The sequence below is a fragment of the Ricinus communis genome, chromosome 6, assembly GCF_019578655.1.
Source record: "Ricinus communis isolate WT05 ecotype wild-type chromosome 6, ASM1957865v1, whole genome shotgun sequence".
In the NCBI taxonomy this organism is placed as follows: domain Eukaryota; kingdom Viridiplantae; phylum Streptophyta; class Magnoliopsida; order Malpighiales; family Euphorbiaceae; genus Ricinus; species Ricinus communis.
In genome coordinates, this window is record NC_063261.1 from 23789604 (window position 1) to 23808188 (window position 18585).

Consider the following 18585-nt stretch of genomic DNA (forward strand, 5'->3'; position numbering starts at 1 on the left):
ATGGTCTGGACAAAATCTCATAAGTTCTGAAAATGAAAACTTGTTCTACTTCCTCATTTACTTCTTCTGTCGTTTTTTTCACAATCTCATTTTTGCTTAATGTATGAATAGAATCTCATCTGAATCAAATCTTACCATCTAACTGCTGCTCAATAAGAAGGTTAACAAAGTAGACTAGAGCGTATGAGAAAGGTGACGTTTGTAGCTTCCATTCCATGTTACTCTTTCTTTCTTTTTGCAGACTCTCTCTGTACTTTCACGAGCTACAGAGGCTGAACGTATTGATGTTAACTGTGGCAGTATGCTGTACTGGGCATGTTTCATGCTTTTTCAGTAGCTCATATGCTGCTGGTATTTTAGATGATATTATAACCTGTGGAATTGCTAATCTATCGATCATAAAGAAAGGGCATTGAACTGGGTTGTATCCAAGGAGCTTTGCCAGACATTGTATAGATGATGCATTGGGTTGGTTAGATGAACAACATGTGGTCTAAGGTTTCGAACACAATCCGCTCATATTTTTCTAAAATTTGCAACATTTCTTTGACATTTCTTGATCTATGCATGCCATTTAGAAAAGGAAAAAACATAAAGAAATTGTATATACACACACTCAATTGCCAAAAATAATAAATAACTGTTATTATCTTATTCCATTATTTCAAATTCCTAAGAAGTTCAACTAGAACTGATTTTATCCCAAAATCTACATTTATCACCAAGATAAATTTAAAAAGAATAATATTTTAAGGATAATTATTAAAATCACCTTTATAGACGCACATCAAGTGACCGACTATATGCACTATTGGCAGGCTACGCTACTTCTCAAGAAAGGAAAAAACAAAAATGGAAGCAACAGAAAACAGGGCCAATGGAGCAGGACAAACGCCATCTGGGGATAAAAAGAAAGGCTGTGCTTCCATTAGTGGTGATTAGATTTTTCTATCCAGTCCTTTGGCAATTTTGTTTTTTCTTCTTCTTCTTCTTAAAGATTATAATTTCTGAGTATATATATATATATATACGTTGGTGCAGTGACTATGATGGGAATTTCTGCAGCAGCTTGTGGCTGCTCAGCTAATCTGATACTATTTTTCATAAGAGAGTTTAACATGGGAAGCATTACTGCTACTCTAATCAACTATTGCACTCTTACTTGCTATAATTTCTTTGCTTTCGCCGGATTTATGGTGGCTGATTCCTGCTTCCGCTCCACCTCCTTCCGCTTCTCTTTGGTTACTATTTTTTCCTTCATTTCCTTACTGGTGAGTCCCATTAGTTTTTCTATATCATTTCCATTCGATTGAATGGAGATTTGAACAGCAATTTGAATGTAGTTTTCATGTCGTATATAGTTATTTGCTAGATAAACTCTCAATCATCGATTGAGTGGTCGAGATTGTAAAGACACTATCTTTCTTCTTTCTTTTAGAATATTGGAGGATGATTTATTATTCAAAAATATCACCTACTAACTTGTTAGGTGAAACTATCATTAATTCTATTTTGTTTCTTTTAATATTTTCCTTCATATTATTTTGAATTTGTTTAATTATATTTATCTATAGCTTCCTTTTCAAATTCGCTTAACCCACAAAAAAGAAATTATATTATGATTAACATTTGCTATGCCTACATGCAATCTTCTGACATTCTTCTGCATATTTATGACTTTATAATTTACATAATTTCCAGGGCACGATTATGTTAACTCTGATACCTGCAGTCCAATCTTTAACACCTCCACCATATGAATCCCCATCAAGGTATCAATATGGAGTTCTCTATCTGGCCTTAGCACTAGTTTCATTAGGATTTGGAGGTACACGCTTTGGATTTTTACATATGACAGCCTGTCAATATGGAAAGATGGTTGATTTCATGGTATTCACCAATTTTAATTACTTTTTCGCTGTCGTAATTTTCGGCGCTGTCATTTACTTCGACGACAATGTTAGTTGGAGTTTAGGGTTTGGGATTTGTGTCGTTGCTAATGCCATAGCTTTAATCGTGTTTCTATTTGGAAAAAGAAAAGGCCTTTATTGCCAAAACGAGCCGCAGTGGAAAATATCATTATCAGAAAATTCACAGGGTCAGGATGACACTACTGAGGTGCAAGCTAGTGCTCTTACTAAAAGTTTCAGGTACAGTACAAATACTAAAATTCATGGAGACTTATGTTGCTATTTTATTTTTTATGTACACGTCTTGTTGGGTTTGTTTTGCCATTTTCTTTATGCTAGTTAATGCATTTATCTTGATGATGAAGAACCCACCTAAATGCTATCGATAGTCATTCAGAAATAATATGATTTGTTTGCTTTATATAGGGTCCTGAATAACGCGCGGGTTGATAGTCAATCAGAAGCTTCATCACAAGCAATACCATGGAGGCTATTTACAATGCAGGTAGCAGCAGACCTGAAAACCCTTTCCAAAACCATGCCAGTTTGGTCTTTTGACATTTTCTTATTTACATCTAAAAGTATGCTTACAAGCCTAACAACCGTCCAAGCCCTTACCATGGACAGAAGCATAGATTTACCATACTTCAAGAATGTTCCACCTGAATCTTACCAATTTATGAACCTAGCAATCTCTCCGTTCTTAGCATTACTTTGTCAGCTTTCAAAACTTCTAGCATACCCATATAACACAGGTCAAACTCTGACACCCCTTCAACGTATAGGGATTGGCCGTGTCTTTAATATCATCGCCATCGTAGCGTCTGCCTTAATCGAGTCAAGAAGACTCCATATTGTCCGGACCCATGACCTGACTAACAAACCCGGTTCAGTGGTGCCCATGACTAGTTCATGGCTTGTAGTACCACAATTACTGTTAGGGTTTGCACATAGTTTTCACCTTCTAGCACAAGCAGAGGCTTGCAGTAGTCAAGTATTCCCAAGGTCATATATTATTCATGAAGTTATGATTATATTGTCATATGGAATAGGAAATTATTTGAGTGCGACGATCACAGTTTTGGTATCTCTATTAACAGGATGGTTATCTAATAATATTAATGATGGACGATTAGATTATGTTTTTTGGATGTTGGCAATGATAGGAGTTGTAAACTTTGGGTATTATCTAGTTTCTGCTAAGAGGTATAAGTTCCAACAGCATAATGATGAGGCTTCTAGGTCAGAAGTTTCACCTTGATGCCTTTCAAGTTTTGACTTTGTAATGTTAGTTTGAGCTATTATATATGATAAAGTTTTTATGTTTTGAGGTTTTCTAATTGTTGCTTGCTATGTCTGTTATTTTGTGATGTTGTAAGCATATATGCATATATGAAGAGCAAATAGTTAAAGTTGTTGTATTGCTGATATTAAATAATTAAATATGTAGTGAATTAGAAAATATTTAATTTATTAAATTATAGTGATAAAAAAATTGAAAACAAAACAGCTAAGAAGATTGTGAAATGCAAGGATACAAAACCTGAAGCTAAAGTGGTTACAGAAGCTTAGAAGTTCCATTTGAACTACATTTCATTTCCCTTCATAACCCTTTTTCGACCCCTTATAGTTCTGATAGAAATCTTTTTTTTCTTTCTTTGATCCCCTCATGGTTAAATAGCTAAATGATATTTTTTACATGATTAGTTCAGTTGAATGAACACCTTCGGTATATACCAGAATTTGCTTAAACTTTAGAAGTGAAGAAATAGGTAGAGAAGGAGCTTACTGTTGCTTTTAATTATGAAAGATCTCCTTAGTTAAACCTAAGTATCCCTTCGTGACGAAGTGTACCATTTATTTAGTGGTTTAAGATGCAACAAAAACGTTTTTTGTATCTTTTTGTGCCAAGAAAAGAATAAAAATTTATATGCTTCTGACTCAAAACATTAAGGGCCTATCTACACCTTTTTCCTTTAAATAAGTAGTTAAGTAATCCAAATTGATGATACTATGATGGAAATCTGATGATGAATAGTGGAATACCCTTAAGAATGCGATGAAGGGTGCATTGTAAATATGATGATATTTATATAATACATACACATGAAAGTGTATTAGATATTTAATTTTTTTTTTTTTGAGCAACCGATTTATATCATTGATAATTTTAAATAAAAATAAAAATTTAAAATGCTAACTAATAAAAAATTTGAAATAACACTTAATTATATATTATTTAAAAGAGTCATTTCAACATTACCGTGAGTGTATAATACAATATAAACTTATAAAAATTGATATTATTTTAATTTTGATAATTTATTAACACTAATTTTTTCTTTGATGCACATTGCATGTGAATCTAATATTTGAAATCGTTATTACACTGGACACTTATAATACCCTAACTATTTATTTATTATAGTTCATTTAAATATAAATTACTAATCTCATAAAAAATATATATTTAACTCAATTTAATATTTTGTGAATTATTTTTCATTTTCTTTTATTGGGTATGCACATTTTGTATCTCTATATGAACCCAAGTCTGACTCTAACTTGCTAGCATATTTGAACACAGATTTTTTGTAATGAAGATGATAAAAGTAACAACAAAAACGGTATATTCTAATATTTATGGCATTTACCCTCACCCTCCTTATATATGGCTGCAAGAAAGTATAGATCCAGTTCATTGATAATAATATAGTACTAAAGTTATAAATTGACTGTGTACTGTTTTAACTTATTTATTTTAATATAATTTTTTTAAAAAAATATTTTAATAGAGTTAGAATTATACATAATAAATTATTAATATTTTTATCAATAAAATTAATTAATAGGTGATCTAACCAATTCAATTAATTAAACAACCAACAAAATCATTATAATAATACTTTAAAATTTAGAAAAAGTTTTACATCTTTTCAAATGTATCTTTTCTCAACAATATTTCTTATGTGATTTGTGCAAAGAGGCTAGTGTGATCTTAGTGTCTCTCATTAAAGGAGTATAATAACTGTATATGGCGATAATAATAGTAATGGATACTTTTAGATAATTATATTTTATTTATATAAACTAATTATATTTTTAATACACATGCATATTAATTATTATTAATTTATTATTTATTATATGATTATTATTTATAATGATATGGAATTAAGATTATTAATTGGTTATGTATATTGTTTTAACTTATTTATTTAAATGGAATTAGACTTATATTTAATAAATTATTAATATTCTTATTAATAAAATTAATTAATAAATAATATAATTAACTTAATTAACTATACAATCAATATAGATATTTTAATAATACGTTAAAATATTAAAAAAATTAAAGATTTTTTAAATGTATCTTTTCTCAATAATATTTTTCATGTGATGTATGTGAAAAGGCTAGTGTGATCATAGTGTCTCTTATTGAACGAGTATAATCACAGTATATTGTGGTAATAAATGTTACGGTAACAATAACAATGAATACTTTTAAATAATTATATTTTTTATTCATATAAATTAATTATATTTTTAGTACACGTGCATATTAATTATTATTAATTTATTATTTATTATAATTATTATTTATAATGAGAGGGAATTAAATTATAAATTGGTTATGTGTATTGTTTTAATTTATTTATTTTAATAAAATTAGATTTATATTTAATAAATTATTAATTTTCTTAATAAAAGTAATTAATAAATAACCTAATTAACTCAATTAACTAAATAAACAATAAAGCCATTTTAATAATACGTTTGAAGATTAGAAAAATTTTAAAATTTGTCAAATGTATCTTTTCCAATAATATTTTTCATGTAATGTGTGTGAAGAGGTGTGGGCGGCGGTTTCGATGCGCACCCAAATTTCTTTAGTGACTACGGCACTCAAGGACTCAAAGATTTTCAACCTAATAGGATTATGCTAACTAATCACAGAGACTAGCGTGAAGATGTGAGACGTTACTCGGATAATTCTTCGGGACACTTTTTCTAATTGAGTGGTGTTTCTCGAATTCATAAGGAAGCTTCACCGTATCTAGAGATGGATTCGGAAGCCAACTTCCTCGTTTAAGTATCCTCATTTTTAATTTTATTGTTTAACGAGCTATTTTCCATAAATGCAACATAAATATTTTTACACATCAAGCATTGCAACATGTGAGGTCCATCTAAGTCTAGCCATTTTAGATTTAGCCCAATTATCTCATTTATGTAATTAGTCTAAATTAACTATTTAATTATGTAAAAAGGCCTATCTAGTCTAGTCCAATTACAAATTATATTTTAATTATCAAGTTTTTAATCTAAATGGGCTACATCTTACGTGCCTAAATTCAATGATCTTATTCTAAGTGAGTTGATTAATTAACTAAACAATGGCAAAGCCCACTAAATCTAATTGGATTTTAGTTTAAGCTCAAGCTTATCAATATGTTAACCTAATGGACTACAAATTTCATGCCAAAATCCAAGTTTTAGAGCCTAGGTCTAGATGTCCAATTTTATTTAAGAATCATATAACAGTTATTTGCCATTATCAAAATAAAGCAAAATAAAAAAGTAATAAATTAAATCTAACTATTACAACCTCCCTACAACTAATAAATTTAAGAAAAATGATTAATCTATAGCAAAATTGGCAAAAATAGGCAAAAAAGCTCGAAAATCCATGAATTTTGGCAATTTGGGACAAACAACCGATTGATGACATCATAGAGCCTATCAGCTCAGTACGTAGTCTAATTGGCTTTCACAAAGTTGATCAGCTCTATGACTTAATTATGGTTAGTTTCGCAATTTTCTCGATTCTTCCTCGCCCAAAAGCCTATTTAACATGCACAAGAGATAAAAACATAATTAAAACTTGAAAAAAATAAGGCCAAGGACATAAAAAAAAATTAAACTGAGTCGAAATAAATAAAAAATATTGTAAACATGCAAAAGAATGAACTTACAAAAGAGAAAAAAAAGCTTTACATGACAAATTCTAGATTTGAGCATGCAATCCTAAGAGATTGATATAATCAAATGAAAGCATGAATCTAGCATGTTATTCTAATTATTCATGCCATCATATACAAAATCCACTATATTGCATGTTGTCAGATTCAATTCCCAATGTATTGCATATTATCAAATTCAATTCCCAGCCCAATGAATATTATGAATCTATTATCAAACATAATAAAAACATATTGATTCATAAAAACCTAAAATCATGTGAATCATATAAAATCATTAAAGATAATTATCCTAATCATGTTTCTACAACATAAAGTAAAAGTACCAGTTTTAAGGAGATGGAGATGATGATGATGTTGGATTTGGGGAACCCTCAGACTGTCATCGTAGAATGCTAATCTTCGAGTCTCTAGAGATGATGAGGTGGTGGAATCAAAGAATCAATGAGAATCCAGTGTTGCTTGGGTTTTGAAAATCTTTTGTCATTCAAAGAAGTGTTTCTAAATATGAAGCTCTTTTTTAGTGATTTCCTCTCTTTATTTCCAAAAGCCTCTACTTTTAATAACGTATGTGAATTCTCCAAGGTTGTTAGTCTATTGCTTAATGAATGTAGCTAACCCTAGACATAGGATATCATATTCTATTTATAGTAGTAGGGTTAAGATACCCTTAAGGAGCACTTAATTATTTAAATAAAAAAATGAGGCGATTATTTTTTTCTTTATTAGATTAATATCTAATAAAATAGAATAAAATTTTTAAAATTTAAATACTTATCACTAAATATATTTTAAAGTCCTAATAATTATCACAAATATCTTCTAATTTTTTTTATCAATTTTGGCATTTTAGGTCAAAAATACGCGTGAGACAGTGTCCGATTTCGGAAAATAGCCAATCGGCACTGTGTAGAGCCGATTGACTTCAAGCCTAAGAAATTCTGAAAATTCTAACGATTTAATCCCTGAACTTGTAAAAACTGTTGTGTCACGCTCAAACCTAATTTTTTCCGCCAATTGGGTCCAAATTGATTCTAAAAAAAATAATTTGGTTCAATTATTCTCAACTCTAACTTGGATTCGCTCGTTCTCAATCTTCCGAGACTCGAGAAAAGCAGTAACTTTTATCATAAAATTTTTTATAATTCTCTTGATATCTAAATCTGAAAAATGGGTGCTGACAAGATGCTAGCGTGATATTAATATCTCTCATTGAAGGAGTATAATCACCGTATGCTGTGGTAATAATAACAATAGATACATCTGGATAATTATATTTTTCTATTTATATAAACTAATTATATTTTTTATACACATGCGTATTAATTACTATTAATTTTTTTATTTATTATAATTATTATTTATATTAAGATGGAATTAAGGTTATCAATTGATTATGTATATTATTTTAATTTATTTATTTTAATAGAGTTAGACTTATATGTAACAAATTATTAACATTTTTATCAATAAAATTAATTAATTAATCTAATTAACTCGATTAACTAAATAATTAATTAATTTATTTTAATAATACGTTAAATTATTAGAAAAATTTTAAGATTTTTCAAGTATATCTTTTCCAACAATAATTTTTCACATGATGTGTGAAAAAAGGCTAATGTGATTTTATTGTCTCCCATTTAAGGAGCATACTCACAGTATGTTGCAGTAGCAATAATATTAGATACTTTTGAATAATTATATTTTCTATTCATATAAACTAATTATATTTTTAATATACGTACATATTAATTATTATTAATTTGTTATTCATTATAATTACTATTTGTAATGAGATTGAATTAAGGTTATCAATTGGTTATTTGTACTGTTTTAACTTACTTATTTTAATACAGTTAGACTTATACTTATTAAATTATTAGTAAATATATATATCTTTAATCACGTGCGTTGCATGTGAATATTAACTATTTAATTTGCTATTACTCAAAAAATAAAAAAATATATATTTGTAAGCACTCATTTTCCAAATCTAGTTATCGAGAAAATTACAACCTGATGATAAATGTTGCTATTTATTTCGAGTTTCGTGGAGTTAAGGAAGGTCAAAATTCCGGTTAGATTTACGAGTAATTGAGCTAGATATTACTTTTTCAAATCAAATTGGACTTAATTGATAAAAAAATTTCAATTTTGGGGCAAAATTGAACAAATTGTAAAGCCCGTAGACTAAATTGTAAAAATTTCTAAAATTTACCAATAGATTTTGTATATGTATGATTATAATTTAAATACTTAAAATTTATTCCATCAAAATTTACTTTTTCTTTATAAAAAAATTTACTTTTAATATAATAAAGTTTTATTCCCTTTCATTTTCTCCTCCTCAAACTTTCTCTCAATTTCAAATTAGAAGAGCAAAAATTAATTTTTTTTTTCTCCAGTACTTTTTACCAACTACTTCTTTTTCAAACAAAGTGTTAATGGTGCCTGTGGAACATTTTTAATGTCACATATGAGCTGCTGTCATTAAATGTCAATGAAAATATATTTTTTTTGTAAACTTAGATTGTATTTGATATAATTTCTTGTTGTTGAAACATATTGATTTTGTCAAAGATATATGTTTTTATTTGCTGAATTGTAAAATATAATTGCTAAATATAATTGTATTTAAGTTTTGTAAGCATAATTGCAAAATAAAACAACTTGTGAGAGAGAGGAGAGACAGTTTAGACTATAAAAGGATAGTAAAAATGTCTTATGAGGGTAATTTAGACAATTTACGTCAACACTAACAGTAAAACATGCAAAATTAAATAGAGAGGAATTCGCAAGACATAAACCTCAGGGGCTTGACGGTAAAAATTGGATAACGGAACCCCTAAAATAAAATATTGCAAAACAAAATTTGCAAGGTCAATAAAGTCCATTTAACAAGCAGCGCAAATTAACAAGAATTCAATGCATTGTTCTAACATGCGCCCCATACTTCCTAAAACCCTCAAAACCCTAATTAACATATCCTCAGAAGAAATAAATGCCCTTTTGCAAGATTTTAACGTTTGATTTTGAGAGATTTTTAAAAAATGAAAAACCTGAAGCTATATTCAGAGTTATCTCTAAATGTTGAATTACAATCAAATCAAGAAGCAATTCTCTTCTCTGCTATCGATATTGAACGCAACCGTTTGTTCTTTGCCTCTTCAACTAATTTGATCTACGCCACTCAGCTTTCTTCTTTTCATGTATGCCCTTTTCCCTTCATGGTTTTTTCTTTTAAATAAACTTTGAATTATAAAATATCATTTGGGTTTATGTTAATTCATGCACACATGTTGATACTCTAAATGGGCTTTTAGACATTTTTGTTTAATTTTATTGAAATATTACTTGTATAATGTCAATCAATTCTATTGAATTTTTTTTTTTCTAATGCTAATCAATACCAGTTGCTAAATGGGTTCTTGGAGATTTTGTTTTGTTTATGCAAGGTTACTTGGGTTTCTTTATAGTAATGCTATACCACTGGTATTTCTATGGGTTTATATTATTAATGTTATTGAACTAGTATTTTCTAATGCTAATCAACGCCATTCTCTTCATGGCTTCTCAAAAATTTTATATTACTATGTGGAATTTGAATTGGGTTTATGTTTATTGATGCTATAAAACTTGTATTGATAATGCTAATTGATGTGTGATGACCCAGAATGGAAATGCTTGGAGAAAGAGCTCACTCCAAGCAGGAGTTCATCCTATTGATTTGGAGGATGGGGACTTTATTACTTCATTTGATTATCTTATGGAGAAGGAGGCGCTGATTGTAGGCACTAGTAATGGAGTTATGTTGCTCTATAATGTGGATGATAATGCTATGGAGGTTGTTGGTCAAGTAGAAGGTGGTGTTAAGTGCATTGCGCCTAGTCCGGATGGCGATTTGCTTGGAATTGTAACTGGGTTAGGACAGATACTGGTGATGACTCATGATTGGGATTTGTTGTATGAAAATGCATTGGAGGAGGATCAACTTGATGGTGTAGACGTACGTAAGGACCTTCTCCATTATTCCTTTTAGTTACATTTGGATTTGCTTTTTAATTTAAATTACTTATTTTTTGAGGTTTATTAGTTGGATAAGACGTTCTTTGAGTTTGACTTTGAACTAGGTAAACAAAATGTGCCAGATATTTTTTGTAAGTTTCGGAGATGAACTTTTCTTTGTCTTCCTTAGAAGTCCAAACTTATTTTGTACAGATTAAATTGAAAGCTCATATTCAAACATTCTGTGCAAACAACCTTAAATTTGTTGTTTCATTTTATTTTTTTCAATTTTTTCTCCTGATAATCTTACTGTTCAATAGCTATTTGCTTTGTAGAGACGATTGTTGTCCTTTGGCATGCAGCTCTTAGCATGAGGAATGAAAGTTTTCTTTTATTTCCTTTTTCTGGTTATACATATGTTTTAGTTTTGTATTCATGTGAGGAAATATTCTTTGTCATCATTAGAATAAATAGTGTGCAACTTTCTAGATATTGCTCAGCCCACTTAAATGTCCCCTTGTCATTATACTTGTATCATCATCATAAAAGGATAAAATGATTTACTCATCGGGCTGTGGCTTCAGGTAAAGAGTTCCATATCCTGGAGAGGTGATGGAAAATACTTAGCAACACTGAGTGAGATCTCCAACTTTTCTTCCTTGAATAAGAGACTGAAGATCTGGGAACGAGATTCAGGTGCATTGCATGCTGCTTCAGATCCAAAGGCATTCATGGGAGCAGTTTTGGATTGGATGCCAAGTGGAGCAAAAATTGCAGCTGTATGTGATAGAAGAGCTGAACATAGGTGTCCTGATATTGTTTTTTATGAGAGAAATGGATTGTTTAGAAGCTCTTTTAACATCAGTGAACTAGTGGATGCAACAGTAGAATTGCTCAAGTGGAATTGTAGTTCAGATCTTCTTGCATCTGTTGTCAGATGTGATAAATATGACTCTGTTAAAGTTTGGTTTTTCAGCAACAACCATTGGTACTTGAAACATGAAACTAGATACCCAAGGAAGGATGGAGTGAGGTTTATGTGGGATCCAATAAAGCCACTGGAGTTTATATGTTGGACTCTTGAGGGCCAGATTACAATCTACAACTTCATGTGGATCAGTGCTGTCATGGAGAACTCAACTGCATTGGTCATAGATAACTCCAATATACTTGTAACTCCACTTTCTTTGTCCCTCATGCCACCTCCTCTGCATTTATTTAATCTGAAATTTCCAAGTGCTGTTCGGGATGTGGCTTTTTATCCCAAGAAGTCAAAGAACTTTGTGGCTGCATTTTTGTCAGATGGCTGTCTATGTGTTGTAGAACTTCCTGAATTTGATACATGGGAGGAACTTGACGGCAAAGAAATTATGGTTGAAGCTTGCATTTCTGACACAGTGTTAGGAACCCTTGCACATCTTACGTGGTTGGATTCACATGTACTTCTTGCTGTTTCTCACTATGGTTTCTCTCATAGTAATTGCTTCTCCTATACCTCATTGGGTGAGGAAGAACATCATGGTTTTTATTTGCAGGAGATTGAAATTGCATGTTCTGAGGATCATGTCCCAGGTTTAGTAACGGGTTCAGGTTGGCATTCAAAGGTTTCCCATATCAATTATTTGGAAGACCTTGTGATTGGGATTACTCCTAACCCTGTTGAAAGGTGCTCAGCTTTTGTCCAGTTTGATGCTGGAAAAATCTGTGAGTATACATCAACATTAGGGTTTGGTACTCCTGGAGGAGCTACAGAACATTATAGTATGAATTTTTCATCATCATGCCCTTGGATGACTGCAGTTAATAGTGGCTCATTAAATCCTTTGCTTTTTGGACTTGATGACATTGGTAGGCTCCATTTTGGTGGAAAAATACTATGCAACAACTGTAGTAGCTTGTCATTCTACTCAAATCTGGCCGACCAAGTGATCACACATTTGATTCTTGCAACCAAACAGGATTTTCTCTTTATTGTTGATATTAGTGATATATTGCATGAAGAACTAGAGTCAAAATATGAGAAGTTTGTTCATGTTGATAACAGAAGAAGAGAAGAACAAAACATGAACTTCATACAAATATGGGAGAGAGGTGCCAAAATTATTGGCATCCTGCATGGTGATGCTGCCACTGTCATTATTCAAACAATTCGTGGAAATCTAGAATGTATTTATCCTAGAAAATTGGTGTTGTCATCAATTGTCAATGCTTTGATCCAAGGGCGGTTTAGGGACGCACTACTCATGGTTAGGCGGCATAGAATAGATTTTAATTTCATCCTTGATCATTGTGGTTGGCAATCATTTCTTCAGTCAGCCTCGGAATTTGTCAATCAGGTTAATAATTTAAGCTACATAACTGAATTTGTCTGTGCTGTAAAAAATGAAAACATCATGGAGAAGCTGTACAGAAATTACATCTCTTTTCCTAGCAAAAAAGGGGTTGAAGTTATTCAAGGCCAAGATCTCAGGGGTTTTGATGCTAATAACAAGGTTTCTTCTGTCCTGCTGGCCATAAGAAAGGCTCTTGTGGAAATTGTCCCTGAAACTCCAGCTAGGGAGCTCTGTATTTTAACCACTCTAGCTCGTAGTGATCCTCCTGCTCTTGAGGAAGCTTTAGAGAGAATAAAAGTTATCCGTGAACTGGAATTATTAGGCTCTAATGATCCTAGGAGAACTTCTTTCCCTTCTGCAGAAGAAGCCTTGAAGCATCTGTTGTGGTTATCTGATTCTGAGGCTGTATTTGAAGCTGCCTTAGGCCTTTATGATTTGCACCTTGCAGCTATTGTGGCACTAAACTCTCAACGAGATCCAAAGGAATTTCTTCCTTATCTACAAGAACTAGAGCGGATGCCAAGTCTCATAATGCACTACAATATTGACCTTAGGCTGCAGAGGTTTGAGAAAGCTCTCAAACACATTATTTCAGCTGGTGATGCTTATTATTCAGATTGTATGAATCTCTTAAAGAAAAATCCTCAACTCTTTCCTTTGGGACTCCAACTAATCACTGATCATGCCAAGAGAATGGAGGCCCTTGAGGCTTGGGGTGATCATCTTAGTGATAAAAAATGCTTTGAGGATGCTGCTACTACTTATCTCTGTTGTTCTTGTTTGGGAAAGGCCTTGAAGGCTTATCGTGCTTGTGGTAATTGGAGTGGGGTGCTTACAGTTGCAGGGCTTCTTAAACTGGATAAAGCTGCTGTATTGCAACTTGCTACTGAACTCCGTGAAGAACTCCAAGCACTAGGAAAACCTGGGGAAGCTGCAAAAATTGCTCTCGAGTATTGCGGAGATGTTAGTGGTGGGATAAGTTTGTTAATCAATGCCAGGGACTGGGAGGAAGCTTTACGTGTTGCCTTTATGCACATGGGAGAAGATTTAATCTCAGATGTGAAGATTGCTTCTGTCGAAGGTGCAAACACTCTTATTAGTGAATATGAGGAAGGCCGAGAGAAAGTAGGAAAGTACCTGACTCGCTACTTAGCTGTCCGGCAGAGAAGGTTACTGCTTGCAGCAAAGCTTCAGTCAGAGGATCGATCGGTGAATGATCTAGATTATGATACTGTTTCTGAAGCTAGCAGTAACTTTAGTGGAATGAGTGCCTACACCACAGGGTGTGTTTCTGCCCTAAATGTATTATAATTTTGTGATTCAAAGCCTTCATTAATTTCTCATGTTACACATGCACACACATAAATAAATCACTGCTTTAATTGTCATGCTCACAGATGTCATGATATCATTATTACCATGTGTTTTCCCATTAATAATATGTAAGCACATAGTTTGTATAATTGATAGGAGAACAATATGGCTTGTTATGATTTTGTTACTTAATGTGTTATGTTTTTCTTAGTTCTTTAATTAGCTTATATCTGCCTAATTTTCACGGTCTGTCTGCAGGTCTTGTCTCTCATATTTCTTGTTTCTTGTGTTACTTCTGCATCCTGTTGTTTAATTTAATAAAAAAAAATCAGTTTGTTGTGACATTTGTTTGGCGTGCTTGATTTACTGTCTCCAAAACTGCCAAAATAAAATGATTGAATAGCAATATGCTGAGAAGTACTAAGGTTTCCATGATACCTATCTGCAATGGCTCAAGTGGTTTTGTCATTTTATGAACAGGACAAGGAAGGGCTCCGCTGCTTCTGTGAGCTCTAGTATTACTAGCAAGGCAAGAGACAAGAAGCGTCAAAGAAATAGAGGGAAAATTCGCCCTGGCAGGTATTACTCCTTGTTCATGCTGCGAGATCTCCTTGCTGCTTTCTGCTTTATTTGTCCAGATTTCATGCAAGATTGATTTCTTGACATTGCAGTCCTGGCGAGGAGTTAGCTCTGGTGGAGCATATAAAAGGCATGTCTTTAACAGATGGTGCAAAGCGTGAGCTTAGATCTTTACTGATTGCCCTTGTGATGCTTAACGAAGAGGAGCTAGCAAGAAAGCTGCATCGTGTCGGAGAGAGTTTTCAACTGTCTCAAACGGCTGCAGTAAAGCTAGCTGAAGACTCAATGTCTACTGATAGCATAAATGAACAAGCACTAAGTCTGGAGCATTACATACAGAAAGCAAGATCTGATCCACAAAATTTAGAAGCTTTCTCTTGGCGACCCAAAGTGTTTTCTTCTACTTTAACCTTAAAGGTCAGTCTATATGTTGCAGTTGAGGTTCTGCACTAAAATATAAACACTCAAAAAGAGAAAAAGTACAGGTATTATTGGAATAACAGATTTATTTAAGCAGTTTATTTCATGACATGCACAAAGGTTATTGGATCTGTATTGTTTGTTCTTGCTATATATATGCTGCATCTTAATCCATTGCTCTGATGATTTGCAGTGAAGCTCCAATTGGTAATTGCTGTTTCTGTTTGCTTGTTGTGGAAGGAGGCTTTTGTTTTTGGAGAAAGTCCAGTGATAGTAGCAAAAGTGTATTCTTCCATTAGAGGTTGTTTAGTTGTTTCTCATGAATTGGCTTTTGTATCAGCTTCTCGACATGTGATGCAAAATCAGTGAATATTAATTTTTAATGTATTATTCATATTTATTCTCTTTCTACATGTAATTTGTTTTTTCTTTACAACAAAGATTTTAAGAGTACCCTTTGTGGGCACTGCTGCCATTTAAATGGAATTATTAAGCTCTCTTTCGGCTCATATTCCCATAACTATAATTTGCAATTGTGCTTCTTTGGATTATGTTCTCTTCTGCAACAGTAACAAACTGAGTTTTTTTCTTAAAAAAGGAAAAAAAAAAAAAAAAGAAGAATCACGAAATGTCCAACTGGTGAAAGCCAATTGGGACGAAATGCAAGACGTTGGCAGAAAAAAAGCTAAAATAAACTAGGGCCCAACCGGGTTCGAACCGGTGACCTCTTGATCTGCAGTCAAATGCTCTACCACTGAGCTATGGACCCATTGTTGAAAAACCTTCTTATGATAAATACTAAAAGATTAGATTCTTAGATTTTCTTAAAATTGGATTGCTCAAATTAACCAATGGAATGGCAGTAGTCAGATTAATTTTTCCAAGCAGTAAAATATATAACCTCAGAATTATAAAGTTAGGTTCAAACCAACCATGAAGCATCAGAAAGCCCTCTCTATCTCACCAAATCTCAATAGGATCTTTCTTTTGCCAAAGATCAAAAGTTGACCTTGATAACTCATAACTGATAACTGAAAACCAAAAAAAAAGAAAAGAAAAAAGAAAGAAAGAGAACATAGTTCAAGAAACAAACACCTTTGGAAATGGAAACTCCTAACACATTCTTATCTTGACGAGTTGAAAGCATCACTGTTCCAGAGTATTCAGAAATTGCATGTAATCTTCATCTACTGCCGAGTTTATTAGTTCTAGTTCATTGCTTGAATACTCAATCTCTATCCCACTTTCATCACATATGATCACATCAAAATGGCAAACTCCATCATATTTAAAGAAGACTACATTTCCATGCTCAAGAGAGAGGCCCTCCACAAATTCTTTCCAGCCCTTGTCAAACCAAAACTCTCCTCCGGTACTGTTCTTCAACAGCTCTACTTGCCATGAAGCACCAGTTGGGGTCTCAAGGGTTACAGTACTTGGGATTTCATTCCCATGTCGTCTCACAAATTTCTTAGGAAGCATCTGATAGAAAAAATTTACCAAGTTATATATTCACATGACATGTAAAAGAAATGGTGGAAACAGTATAAGTTCATTTAATTCATGGCAATTTTACTTAAAAAGGATGTACATATATATTCGTGAGATAGTAAGATGGCTTACGATTTTTCCCTCACGGATGGTGGCTTCAAGTATGAACTTGAAAAACCGCAGTCCATCTCCTTCATTAAAAACCAACCTACCCATCTATGGCTGAAAAAAGGGACAGACATGGTTACTTTGCCTTAGTTACAGATTGATATACAGAAACAAATAATTTATGCATGATTTCGTGCTTACAAATTTTAAAAACATGTACATGGTTATGCAAAATGATCACAGCAAGAGTAAAGCTTGGATTTATACATACTTGGAGAACAAAATATATAAACAAAGACTGAAATTAAATGGTTACATTTGTGAAAACAAAATAAAAGAAAAAAGGACTGAGATTCAGAAGAAAAGAATACCGTATTTATCTAAATATGTCTGCTTCTTGTCTTCTACCCCTCTTAAAATAAACTGGAATTTCTTCTTCTAAGAAGAATTATTTCCCTCTTCAATAGCTTTTGAAAAGGGTATGTTCTTTTTATTTATTTATTTATTTTTTATTTTTTTAATTGAAGCAGCAGTAAGTAATTACTTTGTGCCTGTCAGTTGTACTGAGTTGATCACAGAAAATTCTGATATTTCTCCCTGCTGTAAAGTACATGTAAAAAGGATAAGTGTCCGTTGGATGGACTGAAATCGGTAAAACAGTAATTTTATATCTTTTGTAATGATTTTTTTACAGTTTTATACTATTCTACTGGATTATTTGGACATGCCTTAAATACACTTTACAAGCCAAGATATGAAACTTTGAATATATTTTTTTAAATATAATTTCAGCTTCAAACTTTCAAGTTTTCTCTTTCAATAGCTTTCTTTGAGATCCTCCTTTGTTTGTGTACAACACTCAGAAAAGCACCTTTAACAGCTAATAGAATTGTATGGACTGACCATGACAGCAAACCGAGGAAGAAAAAATGCTGCTGGTCAACTGATTCTTCTGGCATACTAAGTACTAATTAACTTCAAGACTGGTACTACCAATTAATCCCTCTTTTAACACTAAATGAACACTGTTTTGTTATTTAATGTGTGAGTTTATTTGGTTTTGAAATTGCTGCAAATTCTACACTTTTCATACTTTGTCAATGATTCAACAAAATTAATAAAAAAACACAAAAGTTAAGGAGCACTTGTCATTTGTTGTTCCTCTGCAATTTATCCCCTTGATCACAGAAGCATTTCTTTGGCTTCTGAGATATGAAGGAAAAAGCAGGAAATTAGTAAACAAATTGAAATCATTTTGCATTTTATACTTGGACTGCATGAGATCAATTAGTAATATTTATAGTTGCCTCTGTCAAAATCCAAAAACAGAGGGTAGCAAGGGATCAATTTAATTGTGTAAAACTTGTGAGTGGATATCTAATATTGATATATTTGTGGTTGAGTTGAGTTTTAGAAGATTGCTATATTGCTTAGAGT

The 18585-nt window shown here is 32.1% G+C and overlaps 3 protein-coding genes and 1 non-coding gene across 4 annotated transcripts; 2 read left to right on the forward strand and 2 right to left on the reverse strand.

Annotated features, from left to right (window-relative positions):
• Window positions 1-616: 616 nt before the first annotated feature.
• On the forward strand, window positions 617-3225 carry LOC112533711 (protein NRT1/ PTR FAMILY 2.1-like). Its single transcript, XM_025159007.2, has 4 exons — window positions 617-934; window positions 1042-1271; window positions 1702-2150; window positions 2337-3225. The coding sequence occupies exons 1-4, from the start codon at window positions 853-855 to the stop codon at window positions 3169-3171; spliced, it is 1596 nt and encodes a 531-aa protein (XP_025014775.2). The 5' UTR covers window positions 617-852; the 3' UTR covers window positions 3172-3225.
• Window positions 3226-9852: 6627 nt separating this feature from the next.
• Window positions 9853-16058, forward strand: LOC8265976 (elongator complex protein 1). The gene is made up of 6 exons (XM_015724933.3): window positions 9853-10107; window positions 10572-10904; window positions 11488-14519; window positions 15031-15129; window positions 15222-15546; window positions 15743-16058. The coding sequence occupies exons 1-6, from the start codon at window positions 9949-9951 to the stop codon at window positions 15743-15745; spliced, it is 3951 nt and encodes a 1316-aa protein (XP_015580419.2). The 5' UTR covers window positions 9853-9948; the 3' UTR covers window positions 15746-16058.
• Window positions 16059-16246: 188 nt separating this feature from the next.
• TRNAC-GCA lies at window positions 16247-16318 on the reverse strand. The gene has a single exon. It is a non-coding gene; the product is annotated as a tRNA-Cys (tRNA).
• Window positions 16319-16505: 187 nt separating this feature from the next.
• Window positions 16506-18511, reverse strand: LOC8265996 (B3 domain-containing protein At3g18960). Its single transcript, XM_015724907.3, has 3 exons — window positions 17520-18511; window positions 17173-17262; window positions 16506-17031 (listed from the first exon to the last, which is right to left on the reverse strand). The coding sequence occupies exons 2-3, from the start codon at window positions 17254-17256 to the stop codon at window positions 16696-16698; spliced, it is 420 nt and encodes a 139-aa protein (XP_015580393.1). The 5' UTR covers window positions 17257-17262; window positions 17520-18511; the 3' UTR covers window positions 16506-16695.
• Between the last annotated feature and the right edge of the window lie 74 nt (window positions 18512-18585).

Bases quoted from the DNA above. Each gene is read 5' to 3' on its own strand.
- LOC112533711 (XM_025159007.2), top strand. From the start codon at position 853: ATGGAAGCAACAGAAAACAGGGCCAATGGAGCAGGACAAACGCCATCT. The intron at 1,272-1,701 runs GTGAGTCCCATT...CATAATTTCCAG, and splicing joins TTTCCTTCATTTCCTTACTG to GGCACGATTATGTTAACTCT. The intron at 2,151-2,336 runs GTACAGTACAAA...TGCTTTATATAG, and splicing joins GCTCTTACTAAAAGTTTCAG to GGTCCTGAATAACGCGCGGG.
- LOC8265976 (XM_015724933.3), top strand. From the start codon at position 9,949: ATGAAAAACCTGAAGCTATATTCAGAGTTATCTCTAAATGTTGAATTA. The intron at 10,108-10,571 runs GTATGCCCTTTT...GTGATGACCCAG, and splicing joins CTCAGCTTTCTTCTTTTCAT to AATGGAAATGCTTGGAGAAA. The intron at 15,130-15,221 runs GTATTACTCCTT...TTGACATTGCAG, and splicing joins GGGAAAATTCGCCCTGGCAG to TCCTGGCGAGGAGTTAGCTC.
- LOC8265996 (XM_015724907.3), bottom strand. From the start codon at position 17,256: ATGGGTAGGTTGGTTTTTAATGAAGGAGATGGACTGCGGTTTTTCAAG. The intron at 17,032-17,172 runs GTAAGCCATCTT...TTTTTCTATCAG, and splicing joins CCATCCGTGAGGGAAAAATC to ATGCTTCCTAAGAAATTTGT.